At 36.4% G+C, this 25,767-nt stretch overlaps 1 protein-coding gene across 2 annotated transcripts in view; it reads left to right on the top strand.

Moving 5' to 3' along the window:
- Positions 1 to 25,767, top strand: part of RETREG1 (reticulophagy regulator 1) — a gene marked incomplete at its 5' end in the record, with an annotated part of 68,300 nt that overhangs the window by 39,968 nt on the left and 2,565 nt on the right. Inside the window, 6 exons of one of the 2 annotated variants that reach the window (XM_082015380.1) lie at positions 6,402 to 6,436; positions 18,806 to 18,932; positions 20,394 to 20,478; positions 21,026 to 21,163; positions 22,981 to 23,045; positions 24,202 to 24,328. In XM_082015380.1, coding sequence (XP_081871506.1) covers positions 6,402 to 6,436; positions 18,806 to 18,932; positions 20,394 to 20,478; positions 21,026 to 21,163; positions 22,981 to 23,045; positions 24,202 to 24,328 — 577 coding nt within the window. Of the gene's footprint in view, positions 1 to 6,401; positions 6,437 to 18,805; positions 18,933 to 20,393; positions 20,479 to 21,025; positions 21,164 to 22,980; positions 23,046 to 24,201; positions 24,329 to 25,767 lie in introns of those variants that run through there. The other variant, XM_082015379.1, reaches the window with a different exon arrangement.

The raw sequence follows: 25,767 nt of genomic DNA, 5'->3' as shown, positions 1-25,767 counted from the left end.
CTTCTCTGTTTGTCACAAAAATCCAGCATGATCTATCATATTTGTACCAGGGGAAGATTTGCTATCTTCATGTGACTAAAATGTAGTCATTTTCTTCCTAAACTGCAGCTGAAATGTCTCTTACTTCCTTTAACTCTTCTTTCTGTTCATTTTTGAAAACTTGGAAATACTCTTATGCACTGTGGCACATTATTATGCGTGCTTTATGATGAAACACTAATACCTCACAGTAACAATTCATTGTTGCTGATACAAATCAGATTTTGGAGTCTGTTGATACTCATGTTGCTTTCATACTCAATTTTCTATGATTCTTTTAAAAATACATATTAATGTGCTTTGTTCTGATAAGTAAATATTTCTTGCATGCAATATCTTGTTTAGCTTTTTGAATGTTGCACAACTCTCTTTATGTGAAACCTGAATGCTGTTTTGGTTTTTTTTCCTGAATATGCAGCTTGTGATTTAAAAAAAGTTTTAACAATTAGTTATTTCATCCAGGTACGAAGAAGAGTCCTGCATAACATGCAGTATTCCATGAAGAGAGAATAATTTTCCTGAGCGCTTACTTTGTTTGCTTTTGTTGGTCTTCAACTGTTTAAAGTTTTTTTTGTTTGTTTCTAATTTTTTTTTTTGCCTGTTTCTAATTTTTTTTTTTTGCCATTCCTAGTCCTAGGTACAGATAAATACAAAACTGTGTTTTGTGTGTAATAGGTGTCTTAAGTTGTTTTAGCACAATGCTTACCAGGTTGAGGTTGTACCTGCTATAATACACCAACAAAGAATTGAGCATGTTCAGCAGGTCTATCTTGATGATTTTTCATTTATGCTTCTATGAAAGGCTTCCTCTCTTCTAAAACAAGCCTCCCGTGTATATCTTACAGTGTATGAAGAGATCTTAAAGTTAAGTAAATCTAATAAGCATTTTCAATTTGAAGTCAGCTTTACAGAGCCAGAAAGAATTGGGACAGATATCATGCAGCAAATTTGGATGTTGAAAATATGGGAAAAATGGGTGTGCACTTCAGATTGATGAAATACAGTAAAATGTATACTTTCATGTGTGTGCTTATAAATACACATGCCTGCACACACACATAAATGTGGCCAGTATATTCAGTTTTCTATTTTAAAAAAGGGGAGGGGAAATTCTGTTTTGGGGGACTTCATGTATGTTATTAATACGATTTTTTTCAGTAGCAGAAACATGCATTTCAAATTAGTTTTAATCCTGAACATGCCTTTGACAATGATGGTAATTTTTAAACACATGCTTTTGCTGAAAATAACATCAGTATAAACCATCTGCAAAAAGTAAAATGCTAGACTTCCTTTCCTTCTGGAAATACGAACTAAACTGGATGTCTTTGTGGAGTGTGGTTTTTTCGCTATGAGTCAGTTGAGGTTTTTTAGGATGTCTTTAAGTAAGCGTACAGCATGGTGTTCATTATTTTTTCATTCGCGTTATTAGAAGTGAGACTTGTTCATAGCTGAATAATTAGAACAGGGTTATACATTGAAAGCACCATCTTACTCTCCTTTTAGATGAGGAGAGATGTAGAAAGCGGCAGTGATTGTGACAAGTTCTGGAGCTGGCTGACCAGCTAAAGTGTGCCACAGGCTGACTAATTAAAATCTTTGGAAGCTTGCAGACTGGGTGGGGTACACCATCTGCCACGCAACACCAGATCATCCCTCTTGCACTCTACATGGGCAGCACGCTGCCTTTCACCCACCTGCTGAAGGCCTTGAGCATCTTCAGTATATAAGTATGTAAAACAGTGCATCCGACACAATTTCAATCCTCTCAGCTACTCAGTAAGGCTGCTTCCTTGTCTCTGGCAAGAATAGAGCTTTTTATTTTCCATCTTTTGCTGATGACTTCCTCTGAAGCCTGTAGTGCCTGCCCGTAAAAGGAAAATTTCGCATAGATGTCTACACTGTTTGGGGGGAAGACCAATTACTTGATAATTACGATACATGTTCAGTCCAAATCTGTACTCAGCAAGAGCAAAACTGGTAAGATTCCGTGATCCAGCAATATGTCAGGCTGGCATCTGATCTGCATGCCAGCACATCTTTTGGAGTATCTTAATACCTGAAGGTAAAGAGAGCCGTTACCAGCTATCTTGAGAAAAGTCTAGCAGAGGTCTGTTTAATTGAAGAACAGGGTAATGGAGATGAACAGAAGTAAGGAGGATTGATTCTTAAAGTTATCCAAATAAAATAAAAAAGACCATGTACTCTGGAAATCTGTGTGTAAAAATGTGGTAATGAGGGCCAACAGAGTGTAAGGAACAACTCCAAAAAAGGGTCAAAATGTGTAAATCAATAGTATGTCCTCATCGGGAATAATGGTGTACATTTCTGGTCTCTCCCACCTTAAATGGGTTATAGTAAATGTAGGAAGAGTTTGGAAGAGAACAGCAAGGATGTTTGAGGATACGCAACAGCTTACATGCATGAAACAAAGGAGCAAAATAGCGCCTTCAAACCTGAATGAGTCGACCAAGAGCAGAACATGATCAATAGTATCTTTTTCCTTTTGATTACAAAGTCAAGAGCTTTCATGTTCCTTTCAGAAGTAATGGGGCCAGGGGGAAGAAATCCCTGTAAGATGGAAGGGGCTGTTCCTTCTGTGGAGGAACCAACAGAGCCAAGGGGAGGGAAAATTTCAGAAAATTATGTATGTGAGAAGTGAGAGACACATAGCAAGCCTGGAAGATGCAGCTCAAGCAAAGGGGTTGCTGAGAGGAGCAGGGTTTAGTCATGTGAGTTGAAGCCTCAGAGGTGGCAAGAAGGAACTTGGAAGGGACAGAGGACTGACCAAAGTCCCCTGCAATTAAGAAAGTGGCAGCATTAGTGGCAACTAAGCAAGGAAGTAAGAACCTCCCTGAAAAATAACATGGGTAGGGAAAGAGATTGTACTTCCTCAGTTTTGTCATATGTAGTCACTTTGAGTTTTCCATGTTGAGAAAGTTTAAAACTGATTTTTAGCAATTTTAATACCAGGCACACTCTTTCTAGGCAGCTCCACCTTTCAATTCTGCAGTCCCATCAAAAAGAATATGATAATAGTCTGCAAAAATGATAAACAACTATGAAAAGCTAAAGAGAGATAACTGTCATGTACCTGTTCTAGTATAAGACTTCTTAGAAATCAGTTTGAAGTGGCTAGATCAAAGCAAACAAAATTGGTTGGGGTTTGGTTGGTTTTTTTGTTTTCAAACAGTATGTAGTTAAGCTGCAGAAGTCCTTGCCAGAAGATGTTATCGATACTATCACAGGATGGAAATCCACTCAGAGCTAAAAATACATACATCACTGCTTGTTCAGGAAACCCATGAGCCACAAGTTGGAGTCTGGAAGACTATTTGGAGAAGGCAGCAGTGCATTTTTCCCTAGGCTGCGCTTTTGGACACAGTAGGAGATGCCAGAAGCCCTTTGGCCTGATTCAGTACAGTACTTTTGCTCACCTGCTGCTGTTCCACTCAAGTGTACTTGGAGAGGTCATTCCATCTCGTGCGACTGTGAAATAGTCTGGAGCCAGTTCTGCTGGAAACCTCCAGATGGGCCACTACAAGCTCTAATTCCCTTGGGTGCAGAGAATTTAGACTGATTAAAAAATTGAGATTAATTTTCTTGATAGTCGTCTTTGTGATACTAAGCAAAATAGTGGGATTGCGGTTCTGCTAATTATGGACTCATGCTGTTCTGGAGTCTGATTTGCAAAAATGATGAGCACTGATATCAGTAGAACCAAGTCTTTGAGTATTGAAGTGTTTTACAAATGCTCTACTTCCAAGTTTAACAGGTCCTTGACATTTCAGTTAGGTACTCATTTAGTAGACACTTTTGAATTTGATCTGTCCAGGACTTGCTTATCAATAAGTAAATAAGGTGATATGATCCTCCTTATCTCACTGAGGGCTGGGGAAGAGTTCTAAGGAATCGTAAAAGTAAACAGTGAACCATTTTTCTGCTGTAGTGGTGAGCACTTGTGTACAGTGTGCGACAAAGAAATGAACAGTGCAAAGTTGTACTTGAAGAGTTTGGAGTACATCAAGTTCCAAGACTGAAATACAGGGGTAGACAGGATACTGAAAGCTTTTCAGCTCCTGAGTGTGATCGTCAAATATGTTAAAAAGGAATGTTTTGTGAAAAGGCAATTTTACATAGTAAATGTGTATGGCTATGTAAGACTATATTGCAATGCACGTAAACAAACAAAAGCATCTCAAGTTGCACAAGGGGTTTAGTTTTGCTTGCTTTCATTTTTGATGCTCCATTTAAATTTTCAGTGATGCTTTTATGTGTTTGCAGATTTCAGTTATTTCTTTTGATTCTTTCCCTAATTAGAGGACTTCAGAATTTTAGTCTGAGAAGAAGCTGTCACACAAAACCATTTTATTAATTAGGTTTTTGAATTTAGGAGCTCCGTTGTTTCATGGTAAGCTTGAAGGAAAGTCATCTCTAATTATTTCAGCTATAACAATCAGAAGTAGAAAAAGAAAAAAAGAGGAGAGGATGGTATTGAAATATGCAGGTATAGGTGACCATGGAATGTCTCTGAGTAGAACAGGGTATTTATTAATACATATTTATATATTGATTTGCATAATTTAGACATAGGACTTTATTCCTGGTTTTTTTTTCCTCCCTCTTTTCTTTTAAAAGTCTAGTATGATTAAACTGCTTCAGGAAAAACAGGTCTCGTGAAAGATTGAGGGAAGGTATGAATATGGAAGATTGGACAAGATTAAGAAAGGGAAAAGGAACTAACTGGAATGTTGGAGGAAGAGTTAAGGAAGTTGTCATTCACAGATAGGCAGCATTCCTGTTTTATTTTGTTTCCTCACCATTTCCTGAGGTCATTTTATTAATTCAGATACTCACATAGTAAATATAAATCATGCAATTTAAAGTGGTAGATCTATGATTATATGGTTTGGGGAATTTTTGCTATTTTTATCTTGATACTACTAGTCATTTTGAAGCATTTTATATTGAAATAAGAAGAAAGGGTAGAATCCTTTTGTAGTTTTGAATGTTAAGCAGCTTTCCAGCAAATGACGTATTACCCACAAGGCATCAAATACAGCTTAACAAATCAAAGATATGGGGTGGTTGTTTTTTAATCTGACATACCTTTTGTTCCAGCTTAGTTTTTTGTTTTTTTTTTTTTTAATTTAGTTTGTGAATTTAGATGTGAAATCCCCAGAAAAAATCCTACTCTCTCCTGTGGGAGAGGCAAGCCTACATCTTGCTGAGTTCCCTCCTAGAAAAAAAGATTTCTATCTGAAGATCTCTGGATGTAGTATTTATTTGAAAACAATAAGAACAACAGGTCAAGCTGTTTAATGGAAGAAGGAAGCCACATGAAGGAGCAATGCTGAGCAATGTGCTGAACAATCTACATATGTGATCCTTGGAGTCTTGGGCTGCACGACAAAGCTTCATCAGCGCAGATAAGGTTGCTGGTGTGTTGAAAATTAATAGAGACGTAGCTGGAGTGACAGAATCCCTGTCATGCATGCAGCAAAAAGCGACGCAAGGAAAGTGAATTTGTCCATTCACTTTAGGTTGGTTCAGAGGCATTAGAAGTATTTTGGCAGAAAACTTCCTCCTATTGGCATACTCTCATTTTGAGGACTCTTCCAGTGCAATTTGCTGGTCTCCCTGTGACAGCTGAGGCCGGTTCCAAGCTTGTCTGCCACAAGCAGAACTTCAAAACAATGCAATTAATCTTTATTGAAAACTCCTTTTCCTATTCCTTATTTTAAAAGAATTGCTAAGTTTTTACTTAATTTGTAAATTTAGTCCATAGAGAAAACTTTTACTTCTTCTGAAAGCTTGTGACTGACACTTTGTGGGGAGAAAAAAAGGGTATTTTTACAGTTGCAGTAAGCTCTTTGCTCTTATATTTTTAAGAGCGTTACTTTGAAGTTTGTGTCATTTAGCTTCCTGTCATTTTGGTTGCTGCTCAGTTACACTTGAGAAAAATGAGAGACGCTGAGGAAGATTTCCAGTGGAAGCAGAAAAATAAAATGTACAAACTGGGTGGTGACTCTCCCTCACATGACCAGAAGAAAAAAAAAAATGTTTTGCTTTGGCTGTGCTTGCCACTAAACACCCTGTCATAGTGTGAGGTGAGTCACGACTTGTTTATTAATAGCCTCGGCCAATCAAAGCCCAACGCTCTGAACTTCATTCAAGACCAGCAGGCACTTAGGATGTCTTGTAAACATTTGCTCTCTCAGCAAGGAGCGCGCTTCTCGGCAGCAAACAGGACAGGTGCCCGGCTTGTCGCTTCTAAAACACAAAACAGCCTAGAAGATCGTTGCCTGGATTATCTAGATTGGTAGAGGGAGAGAGAGAAGGAATTCCTTTTTACATCTGAAATGCCAGACAGTGAGGATCTGGGACAAGATGAAAGGTACTGTACCTTGATTCTGATGGCCTTCTCGTGCAGCGCAGGACGGACCGAGGCTTTGTGTAATTAATCTGTGTGCGCTCCCGAGTTCTCAGCCTAAGATCAGTTTTCTCTGCGTTGTAACAGATCATCTAATTCTTGAGGGTTTTGCCTCTAATGCTAACCTAAGGCTTAGGAGACAAGTATTAAATCTTAATGTCTGCACAGAGGTTAAATCGTACAGCTCTTACGTATTTCTTAAACTAAAGCTGAAGGGAAGAAAATACTGGGTGGTTTCTACTTAGTCACTTTTCCCAACTATGCGACAACTTACAAGTCTCAAAATGTCAGAGACACAAATAGTTTTGTCGGAGCCATGTTACTGACAGAACCGTAACTCATTACTATGAGCTAGGGCACTATGTCCCTTTGAGGTATGCCTGTCTTTCTGAAGTTTAACTTTTATCTTCATTAGCTTATAAAACCAGCGGTCATGACAAGAAGAAAGTAGTTGGATCTAAAACTTAGTAACAATTTAACAAAATACTATGTTCTCAAACATGATCCAGCACATTCCTATGAAATAAATACAGTAGTTAAATTTAGCTAAATAGACAGATTTTAAAATAGATATTTTAAAAGTAGATATTATAACTAGGTTTCTTAAAGTCCACATGGTTTTTCCATAGTTGTGATTTTTATTGTCTTGATGGTAACAAAAATGTTGGCTTTAAAATGGTGTTAATGAAATATTTGATATTGCAAAAAAAAATTGTCACGTATGTGGAAATAGGCTTTTTTTTTTTAATTTAGTTAATAAAATGCCAGAATATAGAGGCAAATTAAAGAAATTGTAAGAATCAGAAGTGAGCATTTCATTATGGCTTCGGATTTGATTTCTTCTAGTTAGATTTAAATGTGAACATTTACGTGGATGCTTTTTTAATATGTGTTGTTGTAAGATAGATGAAATACAGAAAAGATTTCTGTTTGTCTGTTGTACATGAGTATATTCAGGCATGGTCACCTAACTGGATGAGTGTGGCTCAATGGATCCCCAGCGGCATACTTGGGTCTCTGCTAGGGTGGGGTCACCTATGCATTTCCGTTTGCAGGGATCTAAGTTGTGCCCTATATATGACATAGATTAAAAGTAATTGTAGTAGTAGGTAACATTTTTTTCTTTTCTTTTAAGGAAATGTTGACTCATGACTGATAGCTACCAAAGTGTTAATTGCTATTTATTTAAAAATATTTAGCTGGATGTCCAATTTGTTAAATTCTATATTTTTCAATACAGGAAAACAGCAGTGTGCATAACATGTTAAAAAAAAGAAAAGGTTTTAGATTATAATCACCTTTTTTTCCTTTTGAATCGATTTTATAAAGGATATGCATTATGTCCTTCCTTGAAAATGTGTGCGTTTGTTTTTAAATCAAGATGGGAGAAAATCTTACCAGCTGAGATGAAAAATAATTTTGAAACAAAAATAATATTTCAAAATTTGGATTTTTGGGGGAAAAAAACACAGCAGAGTTAACAAATATGTAAAAGGATACAACTGGTATGCAAAATAAACAAGCTTTGTAATATCTAACTTCCTTTGTTCACAATTCTTTCTCTATAAAGGTGTGTAACAAGCTTTGGCAGTTAAACAGAAGTAATAGTAGGCCTAAATCTCTGAGACTTCTTTTTTTATGAGTCAAAGTTGTTTGTTTTGTTGTTTGGTTTTTTTTTTTTTAAAGTAGAAGGGTGAATATTTCTACAGCAGTAACGTGAAAAAGCATGATTAATAAGGCCTGCTCTCCCCATCTATTATCTCTGAAACTACCATTAAATTAATTGACCCTGATCCTAGTCCCTCATCCTTTGGTGTTTTTGCTATTGAGCAAAAAGGTTTGAGAAAATAGCTTAATCAAAAGGTTCCAATTTCTTCTGGAATTAATTTTTCTTTTTGTCTTGGTGGTAACAAACAGGATATAACTGGAGAACATTACTACAGAAGTGCTAATGAGATTTGGTGGAGGTCAGAATGTTTTGGTCCCAAGTTAAACAGGAGGGAATAGAAGGAGGAGCTATGGGAACTATACTGAAGGAACATGGGAACTGCACTGGAGCAATTCATTTTAGAATCGCAAAAGAAGATATAGTAATGTAAATGCACAAATAATGGGGCAATTTGAGGGTACACTGAATCCACGCTACCGCTTTATATATTTAAAAAAGGAGGGCAGTGGTATTTTTGTAGAAGCTGTAGAATGAGCATTGTTTGCTGGGAGGTTTGAGCTCACTGCACTCCTTGTAGCTCCTTCTCAGATGCAACCAAATACTTCTTACATCCTCTCCCCTCTCAAGTTCATGTCCTACTTCAGAAAATATGTAATATTGCATCATAGTATTACCAGTTGTTTCATGAACATTATAACATCATAACTAAAGATGTGGCATTGGTCAATAGCCTGTTAGTCATACTGTGAATTTAAATGTACAATAAGCAAAGGAACATATGCACAAATACTTCTTAGTAAGGTTAGGAAGAAAGCTAAGAGTTGTGAAGAGTAGGTACCCACTCATATCTTCTTTTTTGTTTTGCCATATGATCCTGGGCAGTAGCAGAACAAAAACAGCAAGGAAAGATATGGTCAAAGGTCAAGGACTGAACACAGTTTAGCATAAGGATTATATTTTCCCCCAGTAATTCTTTATCATTGGGTCCTCTATAGTTTTGATGTAAGATGGTATTTTTTTTTTAAATAAATTGACAGCTGATGAGGAATCTAATGATTGTCAAGAATGTATAAAAGGTTTATGAATAATCGGTCCTGAAGTGGTGGAAGCACTTGGTTGTAGGTGCTTCAAAGAGAGACCAACGTGTAACTTCTCCTGTCAGAACCATGTCTGTCTTGTTCTGTTTGCTGTCATCTGCCTATTGAAAAGGATGGTGCACTAAACTGTTAGCCAGGAACCTTTTATGACTTGAATAACAATGGGAGAGAAAGCTACGTTATTTTGAACTAGTTGTTTTTGAAATACAGTCTTACAGTGCATGACCTTTCTCAGTATGTGCTTGGACTTAGAAGAATGGGGATCCAGTTTAAAGTCAAATCTGCATGTTATTTAATTATTCAAAGCATGTTGATTTTTAATTATATAAGAATATTTGTTTCTTCTGCTAGTAGTAGTCAATAAAGTGGAAAGTATTTGATTTACTTTTATGATTGAATTCAGTATTCAACTTTGGCAGTTGAAAATTAAATTTTCCTTTTTTGTGCAGCTGCTCTGCAACTCAAGGAATGCTCAGCTCATCTTTCCTAGCTGTTTGACTTTGAGAGGCCTTGAACTAGAGTATCCCAGCTGAAGAATGTGGAGGCTGAAAGAGGAAAATTGAGTTTGTGAAAAAGGGTTAAAAGAGATGTCTGTGCAGAAGAAAAAAAAAAACGTGAAAGAATTGCTTCCAACAGCCAGGCAGAGCTATTTAAAGTTCTGCAGACAGAACTTTATGCTCATGTTGATATAAACAAGACTTCCTTACTTTTCTGAACAAAAAGAGCACAATAAAAATGTCTCTCTTGCATCACCAGTTTCTATTACAAATGGGAAGCTGACCTGGAGGATCCCAGCCCTTGTAATGTCTTGGTAAAAAGACAACAGCACATAGTAGTAGTATTATAGTCTTTGCTAAACAGAAAGCAAGTCTGTAATAGTATTTACGCAGTGCTGAAACACTCAATTTTCATGCAAAGAGACATGTAAAAAATCTATGCTTATTGACTAAGTCATGAGTTTGGACTAACAGCACTTGACTATCAGATCACATTTCACATTCTGAATGACCTCAAACTAGAGTAGCTAGTGTGCTTCTCGGGAGAGCTGGACAAGAGTAGCATGAGTCAAAGGAAGGGTTTCCCATGAGAGGTCACTTACCAGTTTGCTTAGAAGAGTCTGGAGGAGCTGGACAATGAAATGTCCCAAATCTAGTTGGGCTATATTTTGTTTATTTTAGCAGGACATTCAGCAAAAAATGCAAAAAAGTGCAGTTAGTCCAATCTGCGGTGTTGAGGAACTTATGTACTGAAATCACCTTCAAAAAAGTTGGAGTTAACCATTTTGTATCTGATGAGCTAAAGAAAGACAACATAGCTCTTTATTAAGACTTTATAAGATGGCTGATATTATACTTGAATAGAAGAGATGAACGCATCTCCTCCAAAATAAAATCCTGGTAGTAATGTTTGGTTGTTGTTTTGTTTTTTTTAAGTAACCTGTAGGACAAGATGAGTTCCCCTGTTACTTTGCAGAACACTTGGGTGTATTTTTATAACAACAGGATTGTTTTTATTTTCAGATAAGTTTGTTCTTGACTAGTAATGTAAGAAAAAAAAAATTCTGTAAGGGATTGATATTGTTTAGCAGCACACCAGTGGTAAAATGTTCCCATGTCAGTTGAAGAGAAGAAAATACCATTATGACTTTAGTTTAACACACTGTGCAAGAAGTGTATAGAGTCAGGTTCGAAATGTTGCATATGTTTTGTTTAAAGTCACATGTCCTGACCACTCTGCTGTGGAGTGCATTGAGAAAAACATATCCTGCCTCATGAAATGGTCATGATTTAAACATATTTCTTGTAATAGTCTTGGTCAAGAAATTAAAGGGGCATGCGTGTTACTGAAAGCTGTGAAATAAGATCTTTTTTCAGCTTTTTATTGCACACCTTCCCCTCAAAAAAACAGTAACAGCAAATTGGACTGATTCACTGTTAATAAAAAGCACAAAATTGAAGTGTCAGATGAAGATAAGGGAGGTCAGAAAGAAAACACTTTAAAAGCTGGAGAAGCATATGTTGCACAGTATGAACAGAATATATTTAGTTCTTAGAAAGGATGTAGTTGAACTACAGGAGAGATGATAATTAAAGGAGATTTTTGGATTGGGAAATGTTGTTCATTACCCTTTAAGGTTGGCAACTACATTCTCCAGCTTCAATTTAAAAACAAAATCTGTCTTAACTTTGTAAATCTTGGAGATTCCAAGTGTGCCCAAGCCTTAACATTGAAGGGATGTCAAATGTGATCGGTTAAAGGATGCAGCACCTAGACATTAGCGATGGGAGATAAAGTGCACATCAATATCTACAAGCTGGAGAGATTTCCAGTAGAAAAGCTTTGTAGATTTTGTAGCAAAAAGGTTGTGGATGAAGACTCCCCCTAAAGTTTGAGAACGGAGTGTAGTTGTGGATGTTTCCTGTGTTCCTCGTTCTTGCAAGTGATACAGCATCCTTTCGTGGAACTCTTTGAAGCAAGCAGGATTTTACACGGTGCCCCAGTGATTCATTTAAATTGCAAGTCTTGTTGACTTCATCACAGCCACATGACACAAATATAATTATTTTAGTAGACTTAACAATTGCATAGGATCCAAAAGCAGCACAGGATAAAGCACAATTCTACATAATCACCTTTAAATTAGCTGCGTAGGTCATTAAGATGCTATGCTGTGAGTTCAGTGATGCTTGCTATTACGTCTTTCCACGTAGTACACATAACATTCACAAATTTGTTATATTGTATTACAATGAGGTTAATCAATATTGCATTATTTTCTACTACACAGTTCAACAGTAGATTTTAGAGGGTTTGCCATTGGTACTTCAATACACTTAACTGTAAAATGTGCTTTTTATGCTATTACATATCTTGGAGGGGGAGACAGATGGTTATTTTCATTTTGAGTATGTGATCACCTGAAATTTAAATGTAAAAAAGCATTTAAAATGTTTTTCACAAACTTTTTACCTAAATACTATTTTATATCCATTATCTCTGTACCTGAATAGAAGACAAGCTTTAAAATACATTTTTGGCATAGGTCTTCAGGTATAAAATGTTTGTTTTCAAAGACGACTAACTGCATCATTATAATCACCGCCTTCTGCACTGTGGTGATTCCTTTCCTCACAGGAGAGACCTGTGAAAGCTCTGAAAAGGTGAACCTGCTTGATTGGGTTTTGCTGACAGTTTACACACTTGATTTCATTTGGTCAAGTGTCACACTAAACTCCTGGTTGCCTATGAAGTTTGTCCTTAGACATCCACATCCCTTACAGCTGCATCATTCTCTAGTCTCTGTAGATTCTCTGTGGTCTATGTAGATTCTCTATGATCTCTGCATCACAGCGCTAGATACTGCTTTTTAAAAGACTACAAAATAGCCATATTACCTGTATTTTGCTTTACGTATCTTTGTGAATGCAACTTTCAGCTCTTCCACCTTGACTAATACGTTCTAAGTTACCCTTAAAATTACAGGGTCTGCACAGGTTTCGAGCGTGTGTGGTTAAGTTGGGAAACCAAGAAGGTTTAGAAGCTCTGTAATTACTAAGTCTTTGTTTATGTAGGTGCGATCCTTCAGATCCACCACATCACGGTATACTTTGTCACTGCTGCAGTTCTGAGTAGCGTATCGACGTGAAGATACATATAAAACTGTGTACACATAATTAAAAAAAATTCAGCACATCACGAAGAGATCTTGAAACCAGTAACATGAGAGCTACTGACCTTTCTGAGAGAAATGTGATGGGGCTTTGCTTGAACAGATGTCTAGATACAAAACGAGAGCATGACACCATCAGTCATTTTTAGAGAATGTAATGCCACTGACTCTTCTGGCCAGGGTTTGTGACTGTGATGGGTTGAAGCATCTGGAGCAGGAGGGTGGGGGTTTTGGGGTTTGTTTTAGGTTTTTTTTTTTTTCCCAGCTACTAATTAACAGTTTATACATTTGCTCAGTTTTAGAAATTATGCAGTTGGTAGTCAGAAGAGTAGGAGTAATTCATTTTCTCTCTGAACATGTTCAATCCTATTGACAGTAGTTTTAGAATAGAAGTGTAGTACTTTATATCAAACTCAGTATAAGTGATGGGAGCATAAAATTTCACTCTTTCTAAATCATGCACAAAAATCTTTGAAGGTGTTCAGAGAGAGTTAGCTGGTTATATCACCAAAGGAGCACCTTGACAGGAGTCCCAAAAGTTGCTTTGGTAGGAAGTATAGGGTGCATATTTAAGTAATTTATTAAGGTTTTGTAAGTAACTCCGATTAATATTAATCTGAAGTAGTTTGTTATGTTCTTGATTGACTGATGTCATGCACTCCATATTCATCATCTGCATCACTTCATGTATCTTGTTTTTTTCCCTTTTGTCTTTAAGTGTGATCATTGAAAAATGAATTTGTCTGGAGTATGCATCATTATGTGTCTGTCAGCTTTTGATCTAATGCCAGTTTAATGTTCATCTCTTTCTACAAGGGCATGACATAACCTCTCTGTCTTCACATACACACAAATACACGTTGTACCTCCTTTCTTTCTCGCTCCCCCTTCACCAGGATCTCTGTTGCTGCCCCATGGTTCCAACCCTCTGGCCTCTGGGTAATGCTGACGCTCAAGTGGGCTCTGGGGAGAAGGGACAGGAGGACAGATGTTGCCAGGGCTGGCGGTTGTTGGGAGGTGTGGACAAGAAGAGGCAGCGTGTGCATCTGATTGTGGCACTGAAGATCAGCAAGCTGACTTGCTTACACCTCTAGTTGCCTAAGATCAGAATAAGACTTCAAAATAGTCCCTGGTGTTCCTTGTAAAATAGAAAAGTGTGGCTGTAGTAGAACTGACAAAGGTGTCTCATGATTTCCTGTGGCCTACAGGAACTGCCAAGTATTCTTTTGCAGAGCAAGCTTAGTAGTGGGTTTGTAACGTTTTGAAGCAAACCACCCGTACCGTCCACTCTTCTTGCTTGGCTGCTTCTTTGTCAACACAGCACATGTGGACCATGGGACCAAAGCATCTAGCAATATATTTTATCTGCCCTGCAGCTCATGCTTCCAATGACTTGTAAACTTGGCAAAAGAAAGCATTATTAACAACCAAGAGAAGCCACTCCAGAGAACTTTCCCTGCAAATGTGCTGTTTTTCTGCACAATTTGCAGGTTTGTTTTGAATTGTTATTAGTTATCCCAGTGTGCCTTTTTGTATCTCCTCTTCTTTAATCTATATTGCCTTTATATTGGTGGTTAGCGTATATGAAAATAGTTTGCATTATTATTGTAGTTTATGCTTTCACACGCACACACTCCCCCACCGTGTTTGCAGTTAACTTAAAGTTAGTAAGCCAGCTACCTACAATTGCCGTAGGTATTTCAAAGCTCTGTTTTGATAGTAGGCATCAGGCCTATCTGTTTTCTTTCTTTGTGCTTCCACGAAGTTCCACTTTGATTGTCAACAAACATTAAATAAAGGATAGGAGTAAAGTCTGTAAATGGATTTTGTCACTCGGGATACCGTCATAATAGTAGTTTTCAATGCTAGAATAAACAGGCAACTCTTAAAATGCATATTATTGATGCTGCAGAATGGTTTACAAAAGCTGGAAGCAAAGTTTCTTTAAGGAGAATAGCCTAGCCATAAAAATTGCAGTTCTCCGAAGATAGAATGCTTGCATGCTACTTTTCTCAAGCCGCTAATTACCAGCGAGGATGAAAATTGAAATTGTTATTGTGCATGGGAGGCGGACACATAGTTCTGTAACGCTGCTAATCCTTCCCACTGGGTTCCTGCAATGTTCTTCATGAGTTATTTAATGGTTTTATTTACATCCTCTGTCAGAGGCAAATACCTGCGTGCAATACCATGCACAGCTGGAAAATATGTTGCATTTTTCTGACTTAGAAAAGTCACCTAGTCCAAGACATGAGACTCTCATCCTATGAATTTCAGGTACACTGTTTTAAATTGTTTATATTTTTTTCTCAAAGGGGGGGGGGAACCCCTCACCCTGAATATTTTGTAATGTAAGAGGAAATCACGCTACTGCAATACTATAAATACTATACTATAATAAATAATGTAATAAAGTCAGGAATAGGGCAACAGTTTGGGTTTTGAACTTTAATTGATTTTACACAGTGGTTGAAATTCTAGTTTTCCTTTAAGTCATGTTCTGTGCTCCACTATGGATACACTAGTTTGAATATGAATCCCCCAATGCATGCTATTTATGTTCTGTATGAAATGGATCCCAAACCTTGCTCTAGTACCGATGATGCTGTGTCACCACCTCGTGGCGAAGTTGCTGTACAGTAGATAAGTATAGGTATAGAGAAAGATGAACTTTCTCCATGTGTGTAAATAAACATTTTTGACCAAAATTATTCCTGACTTTTTTACAAAAATGAAGCTGCTCAGACCAAGTGTCTAAAAATAGAAGGTGGTTAATATCCGTTATGTTAGGAAAGCTGCTTCCAAGTAACCGATATGTCTGCCATGCAGCTGAAAAGAAGGCATGTAACGTTCCCGTGTAGAATAAAAATGGATATCATGCGTGTGGGAGAAGATGACTTATTCCTGTCTTAGATACAAGTATGTAAAAATTTACAAATTTAAATGTGGGCAGCAGTTGGACCAAAGTGTACAATTCAGCATAAGCCCAAAATCCTCTTATCCTGTGTGTTTAGGAGAAATGAGAGCAAGAACTTATAACTGTAAGAAAAAGTGGCTTTAGACTTTGCTGAATTGGATGTCAGACATGTTGTCTGGGGTTTGGCTGAAATGTTAGTTAAAGATTTTAAGGAGAACTTAAGTTTGATGTTCTTTTTGCTGAGACATTGGATTTGAAATTCAGAGTTCGCTTTCTCCTTTTATTACAGTTTGTAAAATAGAAGTGACATAGTGTTTGGGTTATACAACTGAAAATTTACAAAAAGAGGGTTTTTTGGGGGGTTGGAAAATAAAGTGAAATAGACATTTATGTATATAGTTACTTATCATTTTCCTCGATTTGTTGTTAAATCTGTGACCAGAAATCTGAGGTAATAATGTTATCCCGAACTTTTCTTTTTATTTGATGTTATAATGTAATAAACAGTATGCATTACATTACTTGCTATCATGATTCATTGATCAAAGCTTCTGCCTAATTTAGGCCACTTGACCCTTTTAGTAACCATCCCTCCAGTGCTATGTTGGTATATCTTGCATCATGCTGCCATGTGAGGTCACTTCCCTTTCAGTGCAGTCTCAGCATACAGCCCCAGCCCTAAAAAGAGAAGCAAATCCGAAGCTTATCTTTTTAGGAAAAATCAATATATCTCTTGTAGTCCAGTGGAACTATAACATGTAACTTTCAAGTAAATAATTTCCAGAATGCAAATCTATTTCCTTTCAACCATTATCTCCTTGGGCTGTCTTAAGTAAACTAGTTGCTCTTGCTAGAAAGATCTGCCGTGAAGTTCTTGGTGCAAGTGGGGTGTGAGCTCATGCCCATATACAAACATTACTGTACACTTTTGCTTCATAGAATGAAAAAGCCTATTTTGGTAGAGTTAAAATTGCTATGTAGAGATCCCCATCTGTTTTGAAAAATGTTAGGTGGTAAGCAAATTAAAATGTAGTACTCTGATTTTAAACGTGCACCATTATGTCTGTCACTTGTGGCAACAAAAGTCCCAAGTAACACCCGAGCCGGGAGTCTCGATAGCCTGTGATAGAGATACGACATCAGGGCTGTCGTACCTGTGCACTGATACTGCCAGTGGCTCACAAAAATACAAACGTATGTTAAAAAACTTTAAAATCTTCATGGCTTTCCTTAGATCAGGAAATGAGAGACATTAAGAAGTTCATATTCTAAAACATAATGGTGCCTTATTAGTAAGAATGAACGTGAAGTCATAGCTAATAAAATACAATACAGCAAAGGTAGGTTATGCATGTATCCTCAGTAGAAAAGGTAGCCAAAAGCAACCTACTAACCAGCTTTCAACTGAGAAAAGTCCGAATGCTCATGATGGCTTTTAACTTTCACAATATGTGCCAATAAAAATGCCTAAGCAATCTGTTGTTGAACAAGGATAATATTAGCGTGGAATTTTTTAATCACTGATGGTATTTTTACAAGTGATGACTGGTAATTTTTTTTGTTAGTCTTACATTCATTACAAAAAAATTCAAATTTCCCATCTTGGTATTCCGAATATTAAAGCAGATGTTTAAATGTTACTTTTGAACACCAAATTCATACAGGGTGAAGTTTAAATAGCAAAAATCTCACCAGTCACTTACTGCTGCTTGCTAAAATTTAAGTTGTCCCAGGGAAATTTCAGAGGGCATTTGCATTCTGAATAACAAGAAGAACTGTTAACAGGGCCTTGTTGGTGGTTTAGTAGCTAAATAGCAGAGTAATTATATGGAAATACGAGTTGGAAGTTTGACAGTCTGTGTGTATGTCCTTATTGCTGCGCACCAACACGTGTACATTCATTTTTTTCATAATGTAGTTTTTGATTTATCCTGTAATTGATCCACCTGTGACAAAACTTTACTATTAATGCAGTGATGCATTGGACATTTAATGGCTTATGTATCAGTGTAAAATGACTGTGGGGTTGTTTATGGTTTACTTGCATTCACTCTGATCAAAAGTGTGTGTACTGAGCAGTGAATTATGTGAAAGATAACTTTGTAAAACCGGTGCATGAATATTTGCATGGTGGTACATCCGTATTTTGTACCAGTTTGATCTGACATTGACTGGCCTGTCTGTGTTTTTCCTTTCTTTTGTTGTTTCATAAAACATCTTTGTTGTAGATGCTTTGTCTACTCCAAAAAGGTATATGATGTATAATTTAAACTAGATACTGTCTAAACAGATCAGCCCCAAATTAGATACATATGCTTTTTCATGTTTTTCAGCAAATTCTTCAGTACAGTTTCTTTTTATTTTATTAAAAGTACCAAACAGTAATAAGCTAAGCTGTAGAAACAGTTCTTTCAATATGATAGGAAAATAAAAATTCAGTAAGGAAATCAATGTAAAGATCAAGACTTCAAGAGCAATTTCTTTTTTTCCAAGTTGGATAACAATCTCTTAAAGATCATCATAGTTTGCAGTACAAACAAAAAGTACGTAAGAAAAAGCACGAGGATTATCTGCATGAAATTAAATGTATTAATATGTATGGCCATCCTGTGGCACTTAAAAGTACTGTGGTATATTTTTTCAGAAAAAAATAATATTAAGAAACTGTGCCTTGAACACTCGTTTTTCATATGGCCACAATGAATAAGCAGTAATTTCTTACGTAATTGCTTGTATAGACTAAGGATTGCTACTACTGAACAGAATTTATTTCATTGAAGCGATGGAATTAGCCCAATATAAAGTATGTGGAAACGAGCACGGGTGTCTGTAGCAAAGCACCAGCCATTTGATCATTGGAGGCTATAGCTTTATAACACGTGGCTTGGAAGTTGATAAGGCTTCAAAAGTTTTCAAGCAGTTTCAACTTTTATATGAGCTGTAATGAGAATTGTTGGGTATTTTTGTTTGTTTTACTCAGCTGGAAAGTCATCAATTCCAGGCAAGACTACAGACCCCGAATAAATCAGTGCATTTCAGAAACACTGATGAATTTATTTGTATTTCTTCAAGAAATGTCCCACTTCAAGGAACAAAACCCTGGCAAGGTAAGCACTCCCAAGTAAGATTTAACAGTTTGGTGACGTAGATTTAAAAAAGCAAACACCTGAAAAATAAAATACACATTATGATACATTCAGTCTTGAGTTTCCACTAAATTCTTGCTGTGCAGAACACAACTAGGTCATCAGTGAGCAAAGCTGCTCACAGTACAGTCCCTCCCCTTACAGCTGCTGGACAGTCATTCAATGGAAACGAAATTTAAAACATCACAATTCACTAAAAACTTGAAAAAGCAGGAAAAGTAAACAGTTCCTAAACATACACTTTTTTCCCAAATAATTTTAGTTTTCAGAAATAGCTGCACAAGTATTATATGATAGAAGAGAATCCTTCCTATTTTATTGTGATAATTTTTTTTACATAGATATAGTCGTTTGGGTTTTTTTTACTGGAAGGCTGAGCTGGAGAACCCAGTTCATGGAGAGGCAAGCAAGAGTAAGGTTTCTTCTTTCCTACTAGGAAGAAGATTATTATGTAGTTCTAGCCAAAAGTGAAGCAGCTTTCTTTAGAAAAGAAAAATATAAATGTAGAAGTATGTCATGGCAATAGTAGATTTCATTTTTATACTTGTATTAGGAATTAAAAAAAATTAAAAAGAGATTATGAGGTTCCCCCCCCACACCACCCTTGATCTTAGTTAACTTGGCCACAAATTCTTTCATGGAAACAGGCCCTTCAGAATTAGCAAATTGGAAGTATGTAATACTATGCTTAAATATTAGGAGTTTAGACTGAAAATATATGTGAGCAACAGGATGAAATATATTTCAAAGTTGTACAAATTATACAAAAAGAAATTATGTGTTTAGGATAATAAAGTTATTTTTCAAAGAAGTAGGTGTATATTGAGGTAAGGAAATGCAGTATCAGTATATGCAGTCCCATTTTTTTCTCATGTAATAACATGATGCAGTAACTGTATGTTAAGATGTATCTCAAACTGATTTAGAAAAGCTAATTTTGACAGCATGTTTTCATTTCTTTCTCCTGACCTCATTCTCTGAGCCATGTCATTATTTTACTGTTATAACTATAAGCAAATCAGGCACTGATGCTGTGTGCAAAATATGCATTGTAATATTTCAGTTAGTGATTTGGGGTTTTTTTTCTGCATATCAACTGTTCAGCCTTTTTTTGTGTAGTGAAGGTGAAGTAGGTTCTAGTAATTTTAGCAATAACCATGAGCTTGTTAAACCTTCACAGTAAATGAATAAAAATAGCATATTTTTATAATAGAAGAGGGGGTATACCCTAATTAACCAAAATTAACTGTTTGATGCCTATTTGCACAAGAAGTGTTAAAGTATTTCCTAATTAAAAAAAAAAAACTTTCATTTTCCACTGCATTCTAGATTTCATTTAGCATGCAACATTTTTCTTTTGCAAAATTATCTAAATATTTAAACAGGGGAAGTGTTAATGGCCAATTTTAATGTTTTTACCAGTTTTGCCTACTAGTCTGCAGTGTATGTACATTTTTCACTGTCTTGGGAAGTTACATTCCTGGAGTTGTCCTCTCCTATGTGCTGCGTAAGTACAGTCTCTTTTTCAGTCCTGATTTATGTATGTGGTTTGTTCATTATTTGGTTTCTGTAGAGGGAGTATTTTTTTTAATTTATTTTATATAGACCCCCACACATGCATATATATACATGTGGGTTCTGACAAGTGCTTTTTGTCATATGAAGTCAGCTTACAATTTTTTTCAGCTTGTTGACTCTGGCACAATGTGGCATAGTCAGGTTTCTCAGGTGGAGACATCAAAACCAGACTAAATCAAGATAATGATGGTAGAGCGATCATAAATTGTGCCTTACTGGAAGTAAAAAAGGTGTCAGTTGATATGAATACAATGGTATTTTCTGCGATGAGTAGGAATGGCTCCTAGAAACTGGATTTGACGTTAGCAGTTTGTCTGACATGCGCATTTCCCAGTGCTTTTTTTATGTAAAACTAATTGTGTTGTGTAAATTTAGTAGTTAGCTTACGCAAATGCATTGTTTAATCTTGATTGAGTAACTTCTTATAAAGGAATATTTCAATGCAATTTCTCTCTCTGTCTTCATTTTTATCACAGTATTGTGTGCCTTTTTATGTCCCTTCCTTAAGTGCAATGAATTTGGACAGAGAGTGTGCAACAAAATTAAGACTGTTCTGATGAAATTAGATTTTGGAATAGTGGAATATATCAACCAGAAGAAAAAAGAGAGATCCGGTGAGTAATTAAGGATAGTGCCAAGTAATGTATTTCTGTATGCAGCGAAAATTTTACTCACATTGCAGACAGTTTGGTTTGTCCTGTGAAGCCAAGTGTAAAGGTATTTTTTGCTTTGAACCATTCTTAGCTTTATAAGGAGTGATAAGGTATGTCAGACATCTGGGTATGGTAAAAAAAAAAATATTTGATGGAAAGAAACAAGGCAAGTCTGATGGTTCTCTTCATACTTGATTATATGTACTGCTTGTGGGTTTTCAGAAAAAACTACTTGCTGTAAAGTATGCAATACTTATCTCTGTTTAGATAAGGCAAACTTACCCAGCAGAGAGACTCATTTAAGAACACAAAATTAGTACATAACAGAATGTTCAGTAAGAGACTGAACTCTGTTACAGCATCTAAATCCACCTTGTTTCCACTACCATCAGCAATAAGAATTTGTTTTCTTCCCCAAATACTCATTTGCATTTAAGAATTGCAGTAGGATAGTAGCTACAAATCAAAGTTTTTAGTTAGAAAGGGGAGAAATCAGTTTAAAACAAAGTTTTACCTATCTCACCTGAAAACATTTATAAGATTGGAAACTTCTAGATTTTAAGTAATAAAGCTATTTCAAGAAAAGTATTTATATGAAAAATGTTATTTTTAGTTTGCTTTTTGTGTGTGCTACAGTTTTGGTAATTAAACCTTTGTAGTGTAGCCACATGACTTGCAGGTAGCCTACCAGCCTACTCTTTTTAGTTAGCACTACATCAGTCGATTTCATACCTGCTTTAAAACATGCATTTCTTATAAAAGTTCATCATACAATGTGCTGTTCTTAGACACGACGAGAGGAACCATCTGCCTTTTCCCCTTGTCTTACACATAATGCAGTAGTTGTTAGAGTTAATGTGTTGAAAATTTTCTTTCATGTATTATTCCATCTTGTTCTACTTTTACGTGAAACTGGCAGAGAGAGAGATCGGACGACTGTTTCCTAAATTTCATAAGCCAGCACTGGGAAAATGGTTGAGGTTAGATGCGTTCTGTCCTGCCTCTCACCCTCCAGTTTAATTTAACCCAGGCAAGTGCCCTACCTTGCTTCGCCACTTGAGTTCACATGGATTCACAAACCCTTGTACTGGCACGAGGGAGGAAGTAGCAAGTTGCAAAAATAGGCAACCAAGAATAATACGACTGCGTTTTTACGCTTATATTGGTTTAAAATATTCATGAGGCTGTTCTCAGAGACAGAAAGGAGGTGCAATTTGTGTCTCTTCATCTGTAAGGAGCAACATTAACCAGATTCCAGAGGATGCTTTGTATGCATATTTGCATATAAATGTTGTGAATGCGGGGGAACCGGGTGCAAGGAAGAAGAAGGGTTTTGTGAATGAAGATTACATGCAATTATCCAGAAAATTGCATGTTCTCATGTAAAAGGAGTGTGCTGGGATAACTACACTGCCTCTTTTAACAATATGTTACAACTGTGCTTTGAACCAGCAGTGTAGTTTAAAAGATAGCTATATATTGCCAGGGAACATTATATTATGGTGAGTAACGGAGACTTCTGAAACTAAGTAAATGTGTTGGAATGTATTTCAGAGCAACAATCTCTCCTGGTTTAGCTGCTGCAGGATATATTTTGATAAATATCTAGCCTCTCAATCAGCCCTTTTCCCTCACCTTAGTAGCATATTACTTAAGTGATGCACTGTGTCAACAGGTGAAATTTTACTGTACTACGCAAGCTGTGTGACAGAAAATGCACACTGAACCTCGAAGTCTGCTTGTCATGAGTAGGATAAAAAATATTCTTTTTCTTTCAGAAACAGCAAAAACAAAACCCACAGAAGATGACAGTGAATTAGACATATCAGCCCTGTGTCCTAAGGTGACTTTTTTTCAGTCAGCCCTATTTTGCTTTGAAAATCTATATAGATAATGGAGAGTATCTAGACTACTGTCTCTGTTTTCTGTGGAAGACTTTAACCTGCCCTGGAGGCTGTGTTCCTGAACTAAGCAGTAAGCTTTAGAAGTGATTCGTAGTCTCCATCTTTAGGCTTTTGCTAATTAACTTACTGCATTTGTGACTTCTGGCCTTCAAGGTAATGGTTTCTTTGGCCTACTAAACTAAGAATGTGTTTATTTTGTATTGGCTGTAGAATGATTAAACTAGAATTTAGTAGCAAAAAGGCAGCTGTTTTTATTTGCAACAGTGAAATTGCAGTTAATTTTTATAAAATTAAAATATAAAAGGGAAACCTTCGTAGAAAACGTACACAGTTTGTCAGGTACTTTTGTAATCACTTGTCTGATCATTTTCAAGGATAGTATAAATCAGTATATTATCTATAAATCTCTTTCTAGACACGTATGAGAGCACTGTGATATCTCCTTTCTCTCTTTAATAGTTTAAATAACTGTATGGCAAAGGATTTTCCATTATAATCAGAACACTGGTTGATATAAAAAAATTCAGTTTTATAGGAATTCTTACGCAGTATTTGATCAGTAGTGTATAGAGCCTGACTTTGACAATGATCACTTTGAGGGTGTTTTAGTATTCTGAAAAAAAATAAATTTCTATACCATGGGATAAAAATTTGTAGCTGACATAATTGAATATTGTTGGATACATTTGTAAAGGATAATAATTGTTTTATTTAGCTAATTTTTTACTGTCTTCTAGATAATGTGGGTTTTTTTGATCTAAGTTTATTCATTGCTTTGTATTTATGCACATTTTGTATTTGCAGGCTCATTCTGCTTTCATTACAGTAGGATATTACTTTCAGAATGAATAACTGGAATTTTCTGTGCTTCTTTAGTATCATACAGCTTTCAGTTATTACAAAAAGGGATGCTTCACTTCTAAGTATTGTATACTCCTATTAATTTCGTATTTCTACAATTAAAGCTGAAATAAGAGACAGTTTATATTGCTATGACATGCAAGAGGCTTCTTTTTCAGTATCTAAGCATTGGCTTCCTGTAGTGTGGATTTTTTAAGTATAAGAATACCATGTATGGGACTTTTTTATGTTTAGGTTAGTCCTGCAGTTGTTGCCAAAGAGCTGTCAGTGTCTGACACAGACGTATCAGAAGTATCTTGGACCGATAACGGGACCTTCAACTTATCCGAGGGGTATTCTCCACAGACAGACACATCTGATGGTATGTCATGGCTTCATCTATTTCATCAATGAATTGCAGTCATATAAGTTACCGGAAAATGATTGGAGAATTTGAGGACATAAGTTTTTGGGGTCGGTTCTTTTTTCCCCTACAATGAATTTAAAATGAATTCCAGCATTTCACATCATTTTGGATAATCTTGCGCAAGAGCTGTCCTCATCTTAAAAATAATAAAGTACCTCAATAAGTGTCTAAATAAATATGTAGTGTTGGGTAAAATCACCACATTCAGTAAGTGCCAGATTTAGCACGCTCTTCCACCAAACGTTTTAAGCAAGTAAACCTTTTAAGTTAGTACCAGTGTTTTTGTGGGTAGGCTATACAAATAAAGCTGAGGAAGAAAAAGTGAATACTTTGAATTGCTAAACAGCCAATTAAAGAAAGTATTACTAGGTTTTAGTTACTAAAATACTGATGAACACAGCCAGCAATGAGCCTAAATGAGACATGAAGACTAAGACAAGATTCTCAAGCAGTTGGTCTTGATCTTGACCATATCTGTAAGTTCTTACTTTTTACAGACCAAGCTTTCACTTAGCACTTTGCCTAAATAAAGATTAAGGACAACAGTAGTTTGGTGTAATCTTAGCTATGGATTTGTTGCTCTGCTTGTGTTGTATTTCTTCTCTTCTAGGAAAAGTTCACTGTAAATGACAGGTAGGGTGATATTACTTAACAACATTATAAAGGCCAAATTAATAGTTTAAATTATTTGGTTAATATTTCCAGTTGTAAATAGATAGCATTGTACAATCACTGAGTCATAAGCTGGAACGAGCCATTGTCGTTCATTACATCTAACTTCCTATTCAAAGCAGGTTCAACTTGATCAAGGTGCTCAGGGCTGTGACCAGTGGAATTTTGAGCACCTCCAGTGGTAGAGATTCAGCAGCCTCCTGGATAGCCTTTTTCAATATTTTATCACCCTCATGATGAAAAAGTTTCTTCTTATAGTGAGTCAAAATTTCCCATGTTCCAGCTTGTGTCAATTTATTCTCATTCCTTCCACTGTTTACCTTTAAGAGGACTCAGCCCCATCTTCTCTATACCTTCCCATGTGGTAGTTAAAGACAACTGTGTGATTTCCGCCTTTGCCGCCTTCTCTTAAGGCCGAACAAAGCCCATTCTCTCAGCATGTCATCCTATGTTGTGTTCTCCAGCCCTGTGATAATCATGCTGAGCCTCCAGCAGACTCGTTCCAGTCTTTCATTGTCTTTCTTGTACTGGAGAGGTCAAAACTGGACGAAGTACTCCAAATGTGCACTCTTGGGTGCTGAATAGAGGGGGGAAGTCCCTTCCATTGATTTTCTGTCCTCACTTTTGCTAGTAAAGGTCAGTATATGGCTGGCCTTCCTTGCTGCAAGGGCATACTACTGACTTGCTGTCCACAGGTCTTTTTCTTGAAAGCTGCTTTCTGC

This window comes from Phaethon aethereus, assembly GCF_964289735.1.
Source record: "Phaethon aethereus genome assembly, chromosome: 2".
Lineage (NCBI taxonomy): Eukaryota > Metazoa > Chordata > Aves > Phaethontiformes > Phaethontidae > Phaethon > Phaethon aethereus.
This window is presented reverse-complemented; position numbering and strand designations above follow the sequence as displayed.